Source organism: Cheilinus undulatus, linkage group 10, assembly GCF_018320785.1.
Source record: "Cheilinus undulatus linkage group 10, ASM1832078v1, whole genome shotgun sequence".
Lineage (NCBI taxonomy): Eukaryota > Metazoa > Chordata > Actinopteri > Labriformes > Labridae > Cheilinus > Cheilinus undulatus.
In genome coordinates this window covers 2,412,230-2,433,284 of record NC_054874.1, presented here as the reverse complement: position 1 = coordinate 2,433,284, position 21,055 = coordinate 2,412,230, and the positions used below count along the sequence as shown (strand labels likewise).

The 21,055-nt window shown below is 38.2% G+C and overlaps 1 protein-coding gene across 5 annotated transcripts in view; it reads right to left on the bottom strand.

Annotated features, from left to right (window-relative positions):
* LOC121516250 (phospholipid-transporting ATPase IA) overlaps window positions 1–6,075 on the bottom strand; it is a 215,726-nt gene extending 209,651 nt beyond the window's left edge. For all 5 annotated transcript variants that reach the window (XM_041797431.1, XM_041797433.1, XM_041797432.1 and 2 more), the window contains exon 1: window positions 5,700–6,075. In XM_041797431.1, the coding sequence (XP_041653365.1) occupies window positions 5,700–5,748 (49 nt within the window). In that variant the 5' untranslated portion in view covers window positions 5,749–6,075. The remainder of the gene's footprint in view (window positions 1–5,699) is intronic.
* Between the last annotated feature and the right edge of the window lie 14,980 nt (window positions 6,076–21,055).

The following is a 21,055-nucleotide window of genomic DNA, read 5'->3' as shown; positions in this document are numbered from 1 at the left end:
TCTGACCTAGTATAGAATGAATTATTGCTTTTTTTGTTTTAAAATGCAAGAGACGAGGAACTTAAGAAATAATTGCATATTAAATTGCAATCACAATATTGGGTAAAAAAAATGCAATTTGATTATTTTCCCAAATCGTTCAGCTCTAATATCTTCAGAACTCAAAGATGGATTTCTAGTCTTTTGGGCCAGTAGTCCTGCTTTACTGACATTATGAACTCTGCTGCAACATCATGGCCTTGTCCACTCTCCTAAGTTGGTGTTTTAATACCGTAAAAAAATCCCATTAACTGCTATAAAACCAAAGCAAAACTACAGCCGGAAAAAGTCAAAATAATATGCATTACTTAGAAAATGGTTGCATAACTGAATGATTTGCAAAAAAATTATCTAATTGCAATTCTTTTTCTCCAAATATTGCGATTAAATATGCGATTATTCTTGGGTTAATCTTGTTCATTTTTCAACAAATTTAAGCAATAAATAATTCCATAAATAAGACCATGTGTATTGAAAACAATGAAATTGCTTCGGAAGCAATTAATCCACAGTAGCATGAATCTGAATATGAGAGTGCAACAAGCTTTAAGCTATAAAGGAGGAGGCTGGGGTGGAGGAGGTGAGGCTGGCTACCAGCTGATCACAGCTGGGGTCTGACTTTCATGAAGTAACGCTAGGCTTCATCAGGTTAGACAGAATGAACTAACTACTTTTGCTTGTACTGCAAATGTGATGTCATTTACTTTGTTTAAGGGTGTTATCATTTTTATGTCACTCATTTTGATTAAGAAAAACATACATAAAACACAAAAATGAGGATTTGTGTAAACCATTGTAAAAAAATTGACACTTGAATGTTTGCATAATATGCATAAAATCTCTGTCACTGCAAAAAATAATTGCATTAAACTATTATTTCGACACATTTCAAGTTCAAGAAATATTACAACTTCTGCGATTTGGAAATTGCAACAGGCCATGTTGCGATTTAATCTAATTTGTGATTAATTTCCCAGTCCTATATTTCACAGGTTCTACCTTAAGGATTGGATAATTGTCACATTTCCAGAAAAGAACTCAATTACTGCATATTTGACAGGTTAGTGTATCCTTTTGAATTAAAGAATGTAGTGTTTATATCAAGGATAATAGGCCTTCCTGTAGTAGCAAATTATCCCATTTCAATTCAAAGTTACAAAGTTCCAATTTCATTTAGCTGACTCTTTGGTCTGAAGCGCCATGCAGCTGAGAGTAAGTTTGACAAAAGCGAGGATGGAGACGGAAGAGAACAACTCTAATAAGTGCCACAAAATCCATTTGGACACAGATAATGCCATTCTAGTGCTAAAGGTATAAAAGCATAATTGTTTTGTCCATTTGTTTGTTTAAATTGCTCATATTATCAGCAACAAAAGTCCTCAACATGAGACCTCAGCATCATCATCATCAACGCCACTGTTGTCAGCTTCTTCTCCTTCAACATCAAACTACCAAGTACAGAGATGTTCACAGAGAGCTGGGTTTAAGACTTCCTCCTAAGTAGAGAAGGACTGTGCAGACCAAATGTAGCTGGGTAACTTGTTCTAGGACTGCAGACTATAGGAGAGTCTGGTTTAACATTTCTAGGTCTTAAGTTTTTCTATTTCAGTTATAGTTTTTGCTTCCAGAATAACAAAAACAAAACTTACTGTTCACATCCAGGGTTGCACCAGTTTTGTCCAGAGAGAATACCATTATTATGTAGTTCCCTTGCATCAAGTCAGCTCTGACCTGATTTACAGCTCATTCACAAAATATTCAGACCCCTCCACTTTATGCTGCAGCCTGATGCTACAGTCAAAAAAAATAGTTTTATTCTCATTCATCTACACTCAGTACCCCATCACAGCACAGTGAAAACAGAATTAATTGCAAGTTTAAGAAAAATAGAAATTGAAATATCACATTGACATTAGTAGTCAGAACCTTTGCAAAACAGTGAATCTTGCTCAGGTTTCGCCACGTCCCTGATTGTTGCTGAGATGTTTCTACACCTTGACTGGAGTCCACCTGTGCTACATTAAATGGAATGTGAATGGACATGATTTGGAAAGGCACACACCTCTCCATAGAAGGCCTCGGAGCTGAGAATATCAGAGCAAAAACCAAGCCATGAGGTCAGAGGAGCTGCAGAGCTGCAGAGACAGGATTGTTGACAGGCACAGATCTCAAAAACTATCTGCTGCACTGAAGGTTCCACAGAGTACAGCGGCCTCCAGAATTCTCAAATGGAAGAAGTTTGGCACGACCAGGAGTCCTTTAAGAGCTGGTCGCCCAGCCAAACTGAGCAATCAGGGGAGAAGACCCTTAGTAAGAGAAGAGCCCAACCCTGATGGTCACTCTGACTGAGCTCCAGGGATCCTGAGTGGAGATGGGACAAAGTTCCAGAAGGATAACCATCACTGCAGCCCTCAGCTGATCTGGGCTTTATGGCAGAGTTACTAGACAGAAGCCTCTCTTCAGAGGCTGTTTTTGCAAACTCCAAGAAGGCTTTCATGTATTTTAAAAAGGCCATCATGATTCTATCTGTTTTATCAATTTAGTATTGATTAAAAAACAAACATTTCTCATTCTCTCAACTTCATTTATTCAAGTTACTCTTCAGAAACTGAGTTTCATTTTCCAGATGTCAGACTTCCCACACTCACACTGGCCCACGGTGAGCTGTGAACACTGTGAATGAAGTCCCAAACACAAATAAAAACTACCATTGTCTTCTTCTCCGCTCCTCTCCTAGCTCTGCTTGACTCAGCCTCTCTTGGTGCTCTTTAAAGTAAAAAAGGTGTGTGTATATCATATGTGTACTTTTATCGGCACATCAGACATCAGCAAAACTCCAACATCATGCATCCTTAGAATTGGGGTTTTATCACAGGGGTGTATGATATTGGAGTTTTGCCAATATCTGATATTTACAGAATAGATTTAGTGCAGTGGTTCCAACCTCTGCAAAATCCCAACATAATACAATAGGCCTACATACACTTGTTATCTGAATATGTATGTATGAACTATCCATTATTAAAATGGCATAAAAGTGCCAGTCTAAACAAATAAAAACATTAAGAGGAAGAAAATCACACAAATTTCAAACTTTACAAAGTCATACATTTACAAGAAAAATTACATAGACAAAAATGTTGGAGATTATCAAGTCAAAAATAGATGATTGCATGGAAGAAAAACAGAGCAGATGAGGCTGATTTCTGTGCTTAACTCCTACAGTTGGCATCAAATGAGACTTCTTACTGGGACTGATCAAAAAAGGAAATTCTTGTGAATTTAGCCCAGAATCATCACATTATCATCCCCATCAGGACTTTGAAGACACATTTCTGTAAACGAGGGTTATCCAACCACTGTTTTCAGTCTGGTTTCTCATAAATGTACGGCTTGATAAAATCAAAGATTTATGACTCTTTAGCTTTAAGTTTTTGAGTTTATAACATCAAAATTACTGACTTTTAAATTCAGAAAGTTTCAGTTTTTCGTAGTACATTTACAACCTTTTAAACTCAGATATTCTGAGTCTCGTAAATATTCAACTTTAAAATCTCAAAATTCTGACTTTAAAAAAATCAACAGATCTTTATTTTTTCATCTTTCAGGATGGCTCTAATATGTCTTTATACATCATGACTTTAATAATGGTATCCAAGAATTATGCATATCTAAGTATGACGCCGGAGCAGACAGCTACCTGCACCCCCCCAGGATCTTTAGCGCCAGCTTCCCCTGGTGCTGCCATGTTTGTTGCACTAACTGTCTCCTGCTCTATGACCGTCACCTCTGCTGACCTCACTGGACAAACAACCGTCCAAACAAATGATTTTATTTTTCCATTATCATAGACTTCAGCTCATATTAGCAATCAGTTTGAAAAAAATTGATACTTGGCGGACGAGACGATATGATATATCACTAGAAAAAATATCACGATACTATGCTGTATTGATTTGTTCTCCCACCCCTAGCAGATACCAATATCCTGCAGATAATACCCATATTAAATAACTGTGGTCTTGTCAAAATACTGCGTTTATGATTTTTGCCATCATAATGCAGCCTTAATAAGACTGTCCCTGATTCGCTGAGCACCAAACCAATTCTTTATTGAATTACTTTATCTGTAAAAACATATTTATATATCTATAATGCCTTTTGCAAACTGTGTAAACATTTTCATTGATATATGGTTTACCTGACCAATAAGTTGTGCCTACTAGCTTCACAGTGTCGCTGACTGCTTGCAGCTTTATGCTCCTTTGCAGCAGGTTCAGACTGTTCTTCATTCTCACAAATACTGAATTTTTAAACCGAGTCGCATGGCTCTTTAAAAATGCATTTCCCACAGTCCAAGCTACTTGGATGAGCGACTCAGTTCAGGGAAAACTGAGCAAATACCCAGCAGTTTAACTGTCTTATGGTACATCACATTATTGATGATGTTTAACCAATAACCTTAATAGGGATGCATATTAGGTGTGCACATTGGTGTGCCCTTCTTCTCCACATTATAAGATATGAAACTATTAATCTAGTATATAAATCATAAATCAGTACAAGTTCTTTCTAATTCACTTTCAGGGGCTTTAGCTGCCAGGAAATATATATTAAACAGCAATAAGTCAGCCTAAGCTTACAGTTATTAATCAAGCCAAAGCCACCCCCAAATCACACTGCCACTGTGCCATTACATTTAGTGGGAGGAGGCCAACAAACTGCAGCAAGAACTATAAATAATAACCAAACGATATGATATTGATCCCTGAAAATAAATTCTGCTCCATCCCAGAGAGGTTACAGGTCATGGTCGGCCACCAATAAGTGATGGAAGAAATATAAAGACTTCATGAAGAAGCCCGACAAGGCCGTGCATCTGCAGCTATAGTGATGAGTGTCTGGCTGTAGGCCCTCACCTTTACAAACAAACCTTAACACCCAAAGCTACTAAGACGCCTTCTGAGGCCTACGCTAAACAGATCCCATTATGAGCATTCAAATCACTTAACTAATGTGGATGTGTCTGCATCCACTCTCTCTGGCAAACACAGCTGAGATGCAGTGGAAAGTTACTGGTGCAGTGAAGAAGTGAGGGGGTCCCAGCAGAATTACAATAGCTGTATTATTGTGCTCACGCTGCTTCTGATGCCATTTGTGGGCACTGTGGTTGTAATAGTGTAATGGTCACTTTCTTACTTCCTGAGATGAAGATAGCTCAATGGTGGAGATGAGAGGGTCGTCCCAGACAGGATGGGTGCTGGGGGTACTGGGTCAGGTGCACTACATTATAATTTAGTCACTCTGAGGACCTTTTAATGCAGACTCCTTTCTGATGCAGCATTAGTCTGGGAAACCCCTGTGTTTTACACATATATATAAATGCTGGCAGACTTTCCTTTTAAGCTCAATTTCGCTGAAATAAGTTACATTACAACTGAGTCATATTTTCGGAGACTCCTTTAGAAAACTCCCTAGGCCCCCGGGGTTTCCTTGACCCCTGTTGGGGCAGCGTTAATCACGGCTTTAGCTAGCAAGTTATCGTACTGTAGTTACAGACAGCTACCGGTCGGCCCTCTTCAACAAACAAAAAACAGCATAAGAGGTGGTTTTAAATGATTTCTCTGACACATAAAACCAAGTAAAATTGTTCCACATACCCTCCGCCCGGGTACGAAGATCGGACATCGTTCTCTGGACGGGCGGCATCTCCCCACGCAGAGCCGGGCGACGGCACCTGTCAAGCGGCCGCGGCTTGTTAGTTCTGCTCCCTGTGGCCGCCGCTGCTGCTGCTGCTCCTCTCAACCGTCAAAGAATTTCAAATTAACGGCTAAAAAATCAACAGAGGAGTCTCTCTCATGCGGATACTGCTGCCTGTTCACTACTAATGAGAGGTAAAGGCGAGGTTTTATAAACAACATTCATTTCCTGATAGTGACAGAAACATGCCCGGGAGCCCACGGCTTCATGGATCCGCCTGCATCCCGGTTCACACGGCGGATTGTAAAACCGATAGACGCCTTCAGTATAGCAGGAGTGGACACGGACTTACCATAAACTGACGTGAGGGGGACGGTGCCGCTTCACATTATGGACCGTACCACTTACATACGCAGAGGGAGGGGGGGGGGGACCGAACATTATAAGTGTAAGTTCACCAGATATCGCAAAAACCAGTCATTATAATGTTTAGGTATTTTTATATATGTTAAAAACAAACTTCTGTTTTTTAAATTGGCATGTTAATTAATATTTTACCGGCTTATAGGTATTAAACTGTTCATTGGTGTGTCCAGCTCCCCCTCTGCAGTAGACGCAATTCACAGGCTGAAGACACAACAATACTACAGTGGGTGGGAGTTGGCTTACAGCAATTGAGTCTTGTTTTTGTGAAAATAGAGTTATAAATATATTAAAAGAACTGCAATATCAGCAAATTATGACCTTGATAATTAAATGAACTACCACACATTAATATAAGGTCCAACCAAGAATGAAATATATGCGATATCAAGGTTCTCTACATAGAAATGATCATCTTTCATGTTAGAAATAATACGTAATACATTGAATATTGATCTCACTTTCATTATGAATTATAGTACAACCAAGATAACCGTCAAAAGAAAAGAGAAACCTAAACTGGGATACTTATAATTCCAAATAAAGAAATTATGTCACATTTATATTCCATAATTTGTCTTAAGGAAAATGTTTTTATCATTTTTTTTTTCTTTTACCAAATGTTTAGCATTGATGAATGCAAACTGTGGTAAATAAGCTGTGATTACTCTGCATTTTAATCCGTTTGCTCACAACTTCAACTGTTAACAAACACGCTTCTTAAAGTCAAACACATAACAATATAAATAACCACTTGTGATTTTAAAACAACTTAGATTATTTTGTCAGAATTGTATTAAATGCTGAATGATTTGCAAACCTGTGCAACGATAAGAGCTCCATCATATTTCTTAAACACAAAATTATTGACAAGGAAAACAAGTCCAAACATGTTTAATATTGGCAAAATGAAATAGTTGTCACAATTCATGCCATTAAAGCATCTTAACCATTAAACAAGGATAGGAGGAGATATTGCTTCAAATATTTTTATTATAGGAAACGGGATCTTCCAAAGGAAGCATCCACAAAAACATTTTGCTTTATTCTTTACAGTAACAAAAGCTGCCAAGGCCTGACGTCACAGTTAATGTTATCAGTAAGGTAAAAATCTTATCCTATCTAAATACAAAATGAACAACAGAACAATAACAAACAGGAGGAGATTTATGATAGCATTGCACTCATACGCATTGGTCAAAAAAGGTCTAAGTAAAAATGTAAAAAATTGAGTTGCTGTAAGTGTTCTTTTTGGACTTAAACTATGACCAAAAATGTTAGAGGAGGATTTTCTCTTGATGATAAAAACTCAAAATAAGTGAAGTTTTTGTCACTAAAATGAGACTAAGATGTTAGTGCTGGACTGTTGGATGTTCATGATATTTGTACATTGTGCATATAGGGCAGGGGTGGGCAACTAGTGGTCCGGGGCCAGCTGCGGCCCTCCACCCCACTAAAATCAGCTCTCAAGTCGATTTCAAAAACCAACTGTTTGTAAAAGCATGAAGAAAATGTGACAAAATCTGCCCTGAAAACTTGACAAAGGAAACATTTATATAATCTTTGATTATTGGTGTATTTGTAGTACAGTGGAAGAAATTACTTGTTTTAACTGTCTGTAAATGTGTCTGTGAAACTGTTGTATCACTAAATGTAGTCGTGAAAAAGGGTGCAAGTAAAATATGTTAAAGTAAACATTGCCCATCCCTGATATAGGATACGTCAGTATTTTCAGTGGTGTATTTTTTAAAACTCATGAATTTCAAATTTAATCTCATATTTTGACATTTTAACTTCAGGATTTTGATATTATCTCACATTTTGATTGTTAAATGTCATGGTTTTGAATTTTATCTCAGATTTGCTGACCATTTTAACTCCTAACTTTGACTTTTAGCTCATTTTTTACCTTTAAAACTCACGATTTTGACTTTTATATCATATTTTGACTTAAAAAATCATGGTTTCAGAATTCTATCTCATACTTTTTTGCCTTTTAAAAACATTATTTTGACTTTAAATGTCATGTTTTTACCTTTAAAACTTTTAAGTTTGACTTTTATCTCAGATTTTGAGTTTTTAACTTATCATGTTGACCTTTTAATCTCAAAATCATTTAGGTTGACAGTCAATGGTTAAATATTGACCCCCGGGTCAGACCCAAATTCAGAATCCAGCCCCTGCTGTGATTGAGTTTGACACGCCTGTTTTACATTGATGGTAATTTTACAATATGGCTGATTAAATTAGTTTAAATAAGATAACTGGCTTGACTAAAAGTAAAGACTAAAATGTAAAGACTTTTATGGACTAAAGCAGCCTTTAGTTGTATGTAGAGTTTACTCTGAACTAACCAAGAATGCACCACACAGTTTAACATCGTGCTTCATAAGGCTGCAGAGCTTAATTCATGAAAGCACCACCCAGATGTTTTGGAAAAAGCGTAATTCATCTCCCAAAAAATAAGTTGTATGGTAAATGAAAATATGAAATCCAGAAGTCTGGTCTTTATGAAGCAGATCAAGTCTCAGGAACTCTTAAAATGTGTGGGAATAGTTAACAGTGATGGGCTGGGACTTTGACTGACCACAGAAACAAATCAGTGAGTTGTAAGTAGAGACTGGTATCAGTCACTGTGTTATTATGTGATTAGAGAGAAGCTCAACACAAGATCTAATCCAGGGTGACTTACTCTGGATTATGTTTTCCAATCAGTCATCACAAAAGCATATTTAACAAATACAAAAAAGTATATAAAACAACATAAACCTAGCACAAAAAGTAAGCACATTTGTGTATGGTAGATAAATTGTTAAACTGCCAGTATGTCCTGTTCTTCAGGCTCCATTCCACCAAGCAAGAGCCAATGACAGAGTAAGCTGTTTGCTATTTGCAGAGAAGATCTGGAACATTTTTTCACAGGGGGAACCCTCATACTCAGCCCTGCCGCTCATCCAACAAATGCATGTTCTGAACAAATGTGCCTCAGTTTAAAAGGGAAATAAACAGGCTGTACAGCACTATGAGCATTATTACAACAAAGAAATAATCTACCACACACTTTATTTACTTACTTTTGTTCCAAGTTTATGCTGCATAAACACATGCAGATACAAAAAAAGCATGCATAGCAGCATGCCCTGTGTATACAAATGCAATTATGAAAAGCATATAAAACAACATATCCTGTTCATACACACACACATGCAAAGAAAACAAAGCATGAATCTTCCCGTCTCTGCAGTGACTGGCTGGCTGCTGTATATACAGCATATCAAAGTGTTTTCATTCTCACTGCAGTTGAAATGCAAATCACACCACAGACAGCATTTGTGCAGCAGCAGCACCACTGCGGTTCCCAGAGAGAACTGCAGCGTTACAGACAAACTAGAAATGTGTCATGCATGGCTCTGTTTTCATAATGCTGAGTGAACTGCATGCATGCATGTGTGCTTACAGAGAGGATGCACTACTCCTGCAATGCTCTTTTTACATTCTCGTGCAGTTTTACACCCTTCATTTGCAGAAATGTATACTCCCTGCTGATGTTTTCATCCATATTCCCTTTAAAAATAATTTGTTTGCTGTCCTGGGGATTAGGGAGAAATGAGATTATGCCTCTGCCTCTAGAACAAAAACAATCTGGAGGCTTTGCGTGTGAGCATTGCAGGAGATATTACTTATTTAACAGAAGGAATGCACATCCTCGGACAAATCATAACGCAAATCAAGATTTCTGTGGCATTATAACGTTATAAAATCCTGGTATGATTTTCTAAATTTACCCCATCTTATGAAACCTACACTGGGAAGCAAAAGCTCATCCAGACTGCAGTATTCCTGACCTAAAGAATGACATCACTCAGAAATAAGAATCTAAAGTGTCTTCACCTCCTCCAGTGCTTCTGAGAGAAACATCCCTCATCCCAAAGATTTCCTTTCTTTCCCCCACTCCGCCTAATTCAACATCAGCTCACCACCGTGGGGATTTGGCTCTGTAGCTCCCACGGTTGCTAAGCAACAGTGACAAGAAGCCTGCCTTTCCCATAATATGTGTGAGTGTGTGCATGTGTGTGTGGTTTTCTGTTTTTATTACAGCAATTCCAGTCCAAACAATGAGTCATTGAACCAGCTGTCCGCATTTCTATCGCCGTCTTAATCTGTGTCAATAACAAACAGCCTGAATCACTTTATTTCTATGGTTATCACAGTGACCTACAAAGATTTCTCTGATACGCCCACCTCACACCTTTAGGCTTTGATAAGCTACGACCGCAGTGTAAAGATGCACTAAAAGGACAAAAGTACTTCAACAGGGACTGTGATGACACTCAAATCCATGTACTTTAATGTGGAGTTGCAGCTATGACAGCCTCCACTCTTCCTGGAAGGCTTCATTCATTCTGTAGAGATGTTCCAGTTCATCCCAAAGGTGCTCCATGGGTTGAGTTCAGGGCTCTGTGTGGGCCAGTCAATTCTTCCACATGGACCTCATGAAACCATGTTTTTATAGTCCTTCTTTGGGCTCACAGTCATGTTGGAATAGAAAAGGGCCTTCCCTGCACTATTGCCACACAGTTGGAAGCATAGCATTGTCCAGGGTGTCTTGGTCTGCTGAAGCATTAAGATTGGTCTTCACTGGAGATAAGGGGCTTAGCCTGAACCCTGAAAAACAGCCCTACACCATTATTATTGCAGGAATGGGCTCTGGTTTGCAGGAGTTGGGCTGCAGCTGCAATCCCTCTACAGTCAAGTCTACAAATACTGGGCCTCAGCTCCACCACTTAAAAGGCAAAAAAGGCAAAAATGATTTAAAATGGGTTTAAAGTGGCAAAATTTTGCAAAATAGCTGATGGAAAAGCAGTGAAAAGGCAGGAAAGTGGGTTAAAGAGGGATAAAATAGCAAAAAGTGGCAAATATTGGTTAAAAGTGGCACATAGTGTGGCAGAAATGGCAGGATGAAGCAGTGAAGTAGTGAAAAGTGTGAAAGATGAGTTCATATTGGTGCTAAATTATAACTGGTGAGGGTCCTTTCTCTAGGATTTTCAGGAGCCCAGCCAATTCTGTGGGCATGCCTGTCTCCTTGTGGTCCACGGCATTATGGATAAGGATGGATCTCACTGGTAATGCCTGAAAATGTCCTGTGTTGTGAAAGAAAATACAAATACTAATAAAATAATATGTTAATCAGAACAAAATATTGATTGCATTTTTCTTTATTTGGAAGTCCAGCCCCCGGGGACTCTGTCAGGACTAAATCTGGCCCTTGTGCAGATGTACTTGATGACGCCTGTCATACTGTGTCATCTCAGTCAGTATTTCCCACTCAAATCCTGCAACTTCTGAGTTTCTCCAGTCCTGGACGTACCTCTGGAATCAACCCCTCTGTCACCTCCCTGCAACTGCTCTGATGAAGCTACCCTCAACTCCAGTATTGAGAATAAATCCGTGTTTGCACCCTCTCCCTGCCTCAGCCTCTGCACCCTGCATTTTGGTTCAACACCAGTCCTGCCTAATGCAACGCAGTCAGGAAGGTAATGTACTCCTAGCATCCGCCAAACACAGACTCACCCATCTGACTGCCAAACTACCCCGCTCCATCCAATGCTTGCCACTGGACTCGATGATGTGAGGCTTGCATGCAGCTGCTCAGCCATGGAAACCCATTCATGAAGCTCCTGCTGCAGTTTTAGAGTTTACATTAATGCCAGTAGAAGTTCAGAACTCTTCAGCTATGGAATCAGCAGCAGCGTTGGTGACTTTTAAGCACCATGCACCTTAGCAGTTGTTGACCCCGCTCTGTGCTTTTACGTGTTCCTCTTCTTTGTGGCTGAGTTTCTGTTGTTCCTAAATGCTTCCACTTTCTAATAATAGCACTTATAGTTGGCAGTGGAATATCCAGCAGGGATGAAATTTCACCAACCTTCTTATTGCAAAGGTTGCATCATCACAGTACCATGCTTGAAGTCACCAAGCTCTATTTAGGATCACAGATGTTTGCAAATGGACAGGTGTGGCCAAATACTTTTGTCCATATTGTGCATCTTGGAGAAATCATTAAAATCTGGCAAGAAATCCAAACAGGAGGTTTGATGCATGCAACTTAAAACATCAATACTGACCATGATCACTGAACCTCCTCTGCAAACAGCCTCATTCATCCAACTCTAGATCAGGATGAATTCTCACTCTCCTCCAGAGGTAGCAAACAAACCTCCGCTTGAATAACCAGTCTGTGAATTATGATGTTTGTAAGCTCCTGTCTACGAGCCTTTTGCCTCTGCAGGCAAAGCTTTCAGCTGTCTGGGAGCCACTTTACCGCTGTTGAGAGAGGAAATACGAAGGGAAGAAGTAATGCAGCTTAAACCCTGCAACAGCTTTACTGGATTCAATCCCAGATGCTTTTAAAAGGGCATCCAGCTGACTACAGAGGGGAAAGTAATGTCTATATCCTTTACCGCTATCTTTGCCGTACTGAAAACTGTTTCATAAAGCCGCTCTTAGAAGTGGAACCTCTGAGCTTTACAGGCTTGACAATCACAAAGTGATCGAGCAGCACTTTTGAAATAAAATCATTATCAAAGAGCTTGTGTAGGGGAAGTTAGGCTGCATGTGTGCAGGCAGACTGGGTTCAGGTCAGGCCTGCAGCTCCTTTCCTGCATGACTCTCCTCCACTCTCTAGTCCCTGTTTCTGACTCTATGCACCATCCTCCTTCATGTATAACTGCATAATACGCCCAAAAATCAATCTTTTAAACAGCTTGTTTACACATTTATTATGTCTTTGTATTAGTTTTAGCATGCATGCTCAAAACAGAATGGAAACACTGACAGGAAGAGACCATTTCTTATTTAAGAGCTTCTGGATGGAAAAGACGACTTATTTTAAAGAATAAATCCACACCTGTAGCAGCAATCTCTATGAAGTTCAGTTTGTAAAAGCCTGAAAACATGATCTCAACTTCTCCATCATGCATGCATCCTGCTCTACCCCCCTCTCTTGGCTTAAATAATTGTGCCATTGATTTTATCATCAATCATTGCACCCTCTCAGATCAAACCGAGCCGCTGTGTGCATCAGTCAGGCCTGCAGCTGCACCCTCCGGCTCCCTGGGGAATGACTGGTCAGTGTGACATTTAGCTGTAATTGAATTGTGTTCTGCCCCCTTGTGGACGCTGATCTCTTGACAGGGAGGTTTAATGGCCAACTAATGTCAAATGATGAGTCACTGCAGAGTCCGATTCCCCTGCTCTGCTGACAATATTTGATTTATGTGAGAGCATCATTCAATACATAAACCAAGGCACATTTCACCGTCTCTAAGGCAGGCGGTCAAACTTTGACTGTAAGAGTCCAACATAGAAGGAAGAGTCCAGTTCAGTCATTCTACAGCGGCTTAAAAATGTCCCACCACTCACTCTAATAATGAAGGAAATTAAAGCTCATCTGTGAGTACATCTGCTCCTTTAATCTGCATAAAATTAAAACCATTCATCACACCTCACTGTCTGACTTTCTCCAGCCACAGCTGAGTGACAAATAGCAGAGAAATTAAAGCACAGTAAAGCTTATTAATCTTCTCAAATTGCTTTTGTAATAGCAGCAGAGGTGGCTGCTGGAGCTGCTGGAGCTGCATTAGCAGCACTGATGAGGGGGGCTGACAGACCGGCTCTTCAGGTGAAATCCACTATCACTGTCCTTCTGCTCTGGGGTCTAAATGTGCTGAAAGAAGATAAAATGGCTGTTTGGCTCAACATGGCGCCAACGAGACTCTAGATAAGAGTCTGGTCTTGTTTTTAAACGGGGGCTAAAAACAAGGACGGCTTTTTAAAACTCTCATATTGTAGTTTTACTTTGGTTCCACCCATGTGGAGTGTTTAATTCATTTAAACAGCCAGAGAGTTTAGAACAGTTATGAAAAGCTCCCTCAGTCATAAAGAATAATTCTATTTAAATGATAAACAGAGACCATGGCTGATAATAATATGACTAATATAATATCAAAATAAAACATAATGTTATATGTGATATAATCCAACTAAAGTTTCTTATTCTCTTTCAGAATAAAGCAGTTGTGAATTAAAAAGAAAGAGAATTAGCCTCAGCTCAAGACAGCACAAAATCCAAAATGAAACAGAAACGGTTTAAAATGCAAAATAGTGGAATTTAAAAATGTGACTGAAAGATTCATCACAATGAACGGTAGAAATTCTGAGTTTAATCAGAGAATGAATTATTTCAAAGGCATAGATATAAAATAATGTAAAATGATAAAATGTATTGTAATATAATATATCATTAAATAATATAATATAATATAATATAATATAATATAATATAATATAATATAATATAATATAATATAATTTGGTTAAGTAGAATATAATAAAGTAAATCATTAATCATCATTTATATTATTAATATGATTTCTTATTCTGTTTCAAAATATAAACAGTATTGTATCGAAAATGAAATGAACTAGCCTTATAAATATTAAAATATATAAAATCGATAATATGATATAATATAAAATTAAATTAAAAAATAAATAATATAATCTAATTTAATTTGATATAATATAGTATATATAATTTATACAATAAAATATAATATAGTATAATGTAATATAGTTTAATATAATGTAATAAAATATAATAAAATATAATATAATATAATATAATATGATATAATGTAATATAATTTAGTATAGGACAATACAATAGAATATAGTAAAATATAGTTTGATATAATATAATATAATATAATATAATATAATATAATTTAGTGTAGTACCATATAAAAGAATATAGTTTAATATAATATAATATAATATAATATAATATAATATAATATAATATAATTTAGTATAGTACATTATAAAAGAATATAGTAAAATATAGTTTAATATAATATAATATAATACAGTTTGATATGATATAATATATATAATAGAATAGAATAGAATAGAATAGAATATAGTTTAATATAATATATTTTAGTATAGTACAATACAATAGAATATAGTAAAATATAGTTTAATATAATATAATATAATATAGTTTAACATAATATAATGTATTTAATATAATATAATATAATATAATATAATATAATATAATATAATATAAAATAATATAATATAGTAGAATATAGTTTAATATAGTACAATACAATAGAATACAATAAAATATAGTTTTATATAATATAAAATAATATAATATAATATAATATGATATGATATAATATAATATAATATAATATAATATAATATAATGTTATATAATATGATTTAGTATAGTACAATATAAAAGAATATAGTAAAATATAGTTTAATATAATATAATATAATATAATATAATATAATATAATATAAATTGAATCATATTCATTATATAATATTCATCTTATTTTTCCTCATACTTTCAAACCCTACAAATGGCCGAGCATGAACAATACAAAAAATGTCACAGGTTGAGATTGATCGCCCAGAATCACCTCAGTGATGTGGAGCCCCCCCAACACTAGTTTCTAGCATTAACAGCAGTAAAACCACAACATTATACGGCATGTTAACTGAACAGTTTTATTCATAAATGTCTCAGTGAAGAAGAAATGGACTTAAGAGTGAACTTCGGTACGAGGATGCACATACGAGCTGGAAGAGACATTAGGGGGCATGAGTGTCCTGGGACAGCACAAATGTGAAAGTAGTTTTTAATCATCATGAGAAATTTATGAATGAAAACAAAGATTGTTTTTCTCTTAGTAAAAACACCTTATGAGGAGACGTTTTTATTAAACAGAGTCATTCCATACAATTTCAGAATGAAACCGCTGAACTGGGCAGCGCTGGTCTGGATTTATCATATTATGTTATTGTTTTTATTGAGAGCCCCCTGGTGGTGGAATTTCACATACTGAGCTTCAATATTGATGATAAATTCCATTTGATACCTTCACTATAAAAACACATGTTATTCTGACCACCAGTGAGGCTGTTATCAGAGGACCACCAAGATACTTCACCTGCTAGAGTCCAAACAGCAGCCGTAACTCAAGCCTGTTTCATTACCTCACCCACCTCTCTCTTCTTTACATCTCTACTCTCCTGTCACAAAATAAGCAATCCTTTAACAAAGGTAAGGGTTAAGAATCCTCTGCATTGTTGCTTAAGAACAATATTGCAGGATTATCTTCTTATCTAAGCTGCAACCTGCAAACCCAGCGCAGACTTTCACCTGATTTTGGTCAAGTCCTGTTAAATTTAAACTGTTTGGTTGGTTACAATTCCTCTGACCTGCAGGTGGCGACCATGAACCAAAAAAGACAAAGGGAACCAGTGAAGAAGAAAGAATTTGTCATCCAGAACTGAGAAATGTTGTTCTGATAGAGTAAATGCACCCAGCCTGTTTATCGGCCCTCATGGATACACACAGAGTTGTGTTAGTAACAGTGAATTGAAACACTATTTATAGTCTAATCAGTAATAAGATAAAACTGCTTTAACACAGGCTGAAATGTTTGTGTGAAGGACCCTCAGTATTCACAGTGGGGCTGTTCATAATGGAGGAAACTTCACAGCTAAACCATCATTTTCACAAACATCAGGATACCAGAGAATAAAGAAAATTAAATGACTTACAGGGAGAGCAATTCAATAATTGTAATAAGAGACAGAAAATGGCAAAACTGTCAAAAAGTGGTAGAAATTGGTAAAAATGTCTAAAGGCAAAAAGCAGCAAAATGGGATAACACTGGCAAAGGGAGTGGCAAAAATGGTAAATCAGGCAAAAGGTGGCAAAAAAGGGGAAAAAAATAAAAATAAATGGGCAAAAAGTGGCAAAAAGGAGGGGCAAAAATTGGGTTAAATTGTTCCAAAAACCCTGAAAAAATGGGCCAATGTAGAAAAAATTAGTAGCAAAAAGGGGCAAAATTGGTTTAAAAGTTTTAATAAAGGGCAAAAGTCACTAAAAATAGGTTAAAGTGGCAAAAGGGGTTAAAATGGGCTAAAGGGCTGCAAATATAAGACACATGTCAAAAAGTGGCAAAAAGAGGGTCTAAAGTTTCAAAAACCCTCAAAAAAATGGGTCAAAGTAGCAATAAATAGTGGCACAGTTGGGTTAAATATTTTAATAAATGGCAAAAGTCACTAAAAATGGGCTAAAGGGCTGCAAATATAAGCAACATATATCAGAAAGTGTCAAAAAAATCCTGACAAAATGGGTTAAAGTAGCAGGCATTGCTGGTGAAATGGGTGAAAAGAGGCTAAATGGGTTAAAAGTGTCCAAATAAAGGCAAAAAGCAGCAAAATTAGATCAAAAGTTGCAAAAAAACATGGCAACAAGTGTTGAGAAATGGCAAAAATAGGCAAAAGATGGCAACGATGGGCAAAAAGCTGCTAAAAAGGGTCACAGCAACCATGAAAATGTGTCAAAAAAGAGGTGAAAAGGCAGTAGAGTGGCAAAAATGGTCAAAAGCAGCAAAATTGGATCAAAAGTGGCAAAAAAAAGCTGCAAAATTGGTGGCAAGTGTGAAGAAATGGCACAAATAGATTAAGTGGCAAAAATGGGCAAAAAGCTAAATGCTAAAACAGGCATAAACAATCGTCTAAACATGTTTAAAAAAGAGGTGAAAATGGGGTAAAAGGGACAAAAACATGACACAAATGTATTTAAGAAGCAGAAATTCGTGGCCAAATGGGCAAAGACAGTTTATAACCTTTTCTACTGGCAGCAGAAATAAACAGCGGGCTTCCACAGGCCGACCTGTAAATGCTGCAGTCCCTCTGATAAACCAGTTTAGAGGAGTGAGGGTCACCCAGGATCAGTAAGACCTGGAACCAAAGCCAGACTCTCCAGCCTCAGGGTGTCTCTAAATCCCTGTTTGACACATCAGGTGGATTTTCTCTGATGATCAGCACAAACAAGTGACGACATGCTGTGTGTGTGTGGAGCTGTGTGTGTGGGGGTGGGTGTGTGTGTGTGTGTGAGCTGTGTGTGTGTGTGGAGCTGTGTGAGTCTGTGGAGCTGTGTGAGTCTGTGGAGCTGTGTGTGTGTCTGTGGAGCTGTGTGAGTCTGTGGAGCTGTGTGAGTCTGTGGAGCTGTGTGTGTGTCTGTGGAGCTGTGTGTGTCTGTGGAGCTGTGTGAGTCTGTGGAGCTGTGTGTGTGTCTGTGGAGCTGTGTGAGTCTGTGGAGCTGTGTGAGTCTGTGGAGCTGTGTGAGTCTGTGGAGCTGTGTGTGTGTGTGAGCTGTGTGAGTCTGTGGAGCTGTGTGAGTCTGTGGAGCTGTGTGAGTCCGTGGAGCTGTGTGTGTCTGTGGAGCTGTGTGTGTGTGTGTGTCTGTGGAGCTGTGTGTGTGTCTGTGGAGCTGTGTGAGTCTGTGGAGCTGTGTGTGTGTGTGAGCTGTGTGAGTCTGTGGAGCTGTGTGTGTGTCTGTGGAGCTGTGTGTGTGTGTGAGCTGTGTGTGTCTGTGGAGCTGTGTGAGTCTGTGGAGCTGTGTGAGTCTGTGGAGCTGTGTGTGTGTCTGTGGAGCTGTGTGAGTCTGTGGAGCTGTGTGAGTCTGTGGAGCTGTGTGAGTCTGTGGAGCTGTGTGTGTCTGTGGAGCTGTGTGAATCTGTGGAGCTGTGTGAGTCTGTGGAGCTGTGTGAGTCTGTGGAGCTGTGTGAGTCTGTGGAGCTGTGTGTGTCTGTGGAGCTGTGTGTGTGTGTGTGTGTGTGTGTGTGTGGAGCTGTGTGACAGAGAGTGGCTCTTACCTCAGGGGCCGTCCTGCAGCTCTCCAGCAGAGTGGTGCTGTCACTGCTATGAGCTGATGCGTCGCGTCTCCAGAGAGCTGCTTCATCACCTGTGACACAGAGAGCTGGCTGAGGCGCCTCTGTGGACACGCTGCTGTATCATGTCACTGATACTTCAGAGGGAGACCTCGGTGATCGGGGACGCCTGGAGAACACCTGAACCCCCCCTCACTGACACTCAGGAAGCACCAAACCATAGCCACTAATCCAGATTTATCTGATTTCACTGCTTCAGTTTAGCATGGCTCACTATGAAACTGCATTATTTTATAAACAGTTATAAAGACAAAAAAGCTGAATTTTAAACTGGGCTAAAAGGATGTGATGAGTCACGTCTCACTGCAGAAGTTTCTGAGATTAATCGTGATTAAAAAAAATGTAAATAATTGTCAAACCTAAAATAACCTCTTGGTAGAATGAACATTATCCACAGTGGTGTAGAAGGGCCACCCTAAAAATGAAAGATGATGTGCTTCTTTTAGAGTTCATCATTTTATGAGAACCCAAGATTGAATTTTTGAGACTATAGGGTTGAAAACTGCTGATTAGTGGAAGAAAATCTTGCCAGATTGAGCTGTTTTCCTGCAGTTGACTGCCAAATCAAATTATACTTTTATTTGAAACTGATCAATAAGGAAATGATTGTGATTTTAGCCCAGAAAAATCATCATAGTTCATTATCATATGGACCTAAAAGAGACATTTGTGTAAAGCGGTGCTGTCTAACCACTGTTTTCAGTTTAATTTCATTTAAATTTTAGACTTTATATTTGGAATTTATTTAATTTTAATTAATTTAATTTATTTTACTTTAAAATCCTGATATTTCAAGTTTATGAATTTAAATTTTTCTGGCTTTTGAGACTCTATAAAAAAAAATTAACTCAAACTTTTCACTTTTTATTTAAGATTAAAAGACACAACTTCTATTATTATCATAATTATTTTAAAGGGGACATATCTTACCCCTTCTAAGACAGGTTTATATTGGGCTCAGAGGTCCCCAAAACATGCCTGTGAAGTTTGTCGCTGAAAAAACACTCCGTGCTCAGCCGTTTCTGTGTCTGTGGCTTTAAACGTTGATGAGCTGTCTGACTCCGCCCCTGACCACGCCCCTCTTAGGAAACGGATGTGGCTTAATGGATGTGGCTCTCCTGATCCTCCAGCTGAGAGGAGGATCAGGAGAGGAGGGCGGAACTTTCTTCCAATCAGGGAGGGCCAACTGAACCTGGGGGCGGGGCTAACTCCCTGCATGACATCATGAGGGGAAAATCATTTCAGCACACACTTTCTGGTACCTTAGGGGATTGTGGACAGGGGCACATAATTTTGTTAGAAAAGCCTGAAAAAGTGATTTTTGCATAATAAGTCCCCTTTTAGTTGTCCTATTTTTTATTATCTAACATTTATATTTCTGATTACTCTGCATGACTGCAATTTGTAATTAGTTGTATTCAAGAAGTTCTTGTGTTATGCACAAAGGGTAACTCAAACTTGTTATATCATGCATCATGTAATATCTTTTATTGCTTAGTTTGTGTAACTCTCAGACAGAGTACACTGCCTCATGTGAAACTTGCTTTTGTTTGTCACGCTGTATATAAGCTCATGCCATCCTGCAATAAATCAAAGAGAATCACTAAAACACACACTCGATCTTTCTCTTCCCTCTGAATCAGAGATCACTAGTTACGTAGCTAGTTTTGAGTTCTAGGTTGCACATGAAGGAGCTGGTCCTGAGGCCAGACCAGTTGAGAACCACTGTGCTAAATAGCTGACCCAGTTCTCACCAGTATGTCCAATATGTTACTCTAAACCAGTGGTTCTCAAATGTCTAGCTACACACGCTCACAATCACGCCTACGGCCAGTTTAGAGTCACCAATTAACCTAACGAGCAGGTCTGTGGTGGTGGGAGGATAATGGAGGACCTGGAGAGAACCCACGCATGCACAGGAAGGTCTACTTAAACTTTAGCAGTTTGGACCCTAGAAGGAACAAATCCTGTGACTGACAAAAAGATGGATTACACCAGGGTTCATCAAGTACATCTGCACAAGGGCCAGACTTAGTCTCAACAGAAACTCTGGGGGCCAGACTTTCA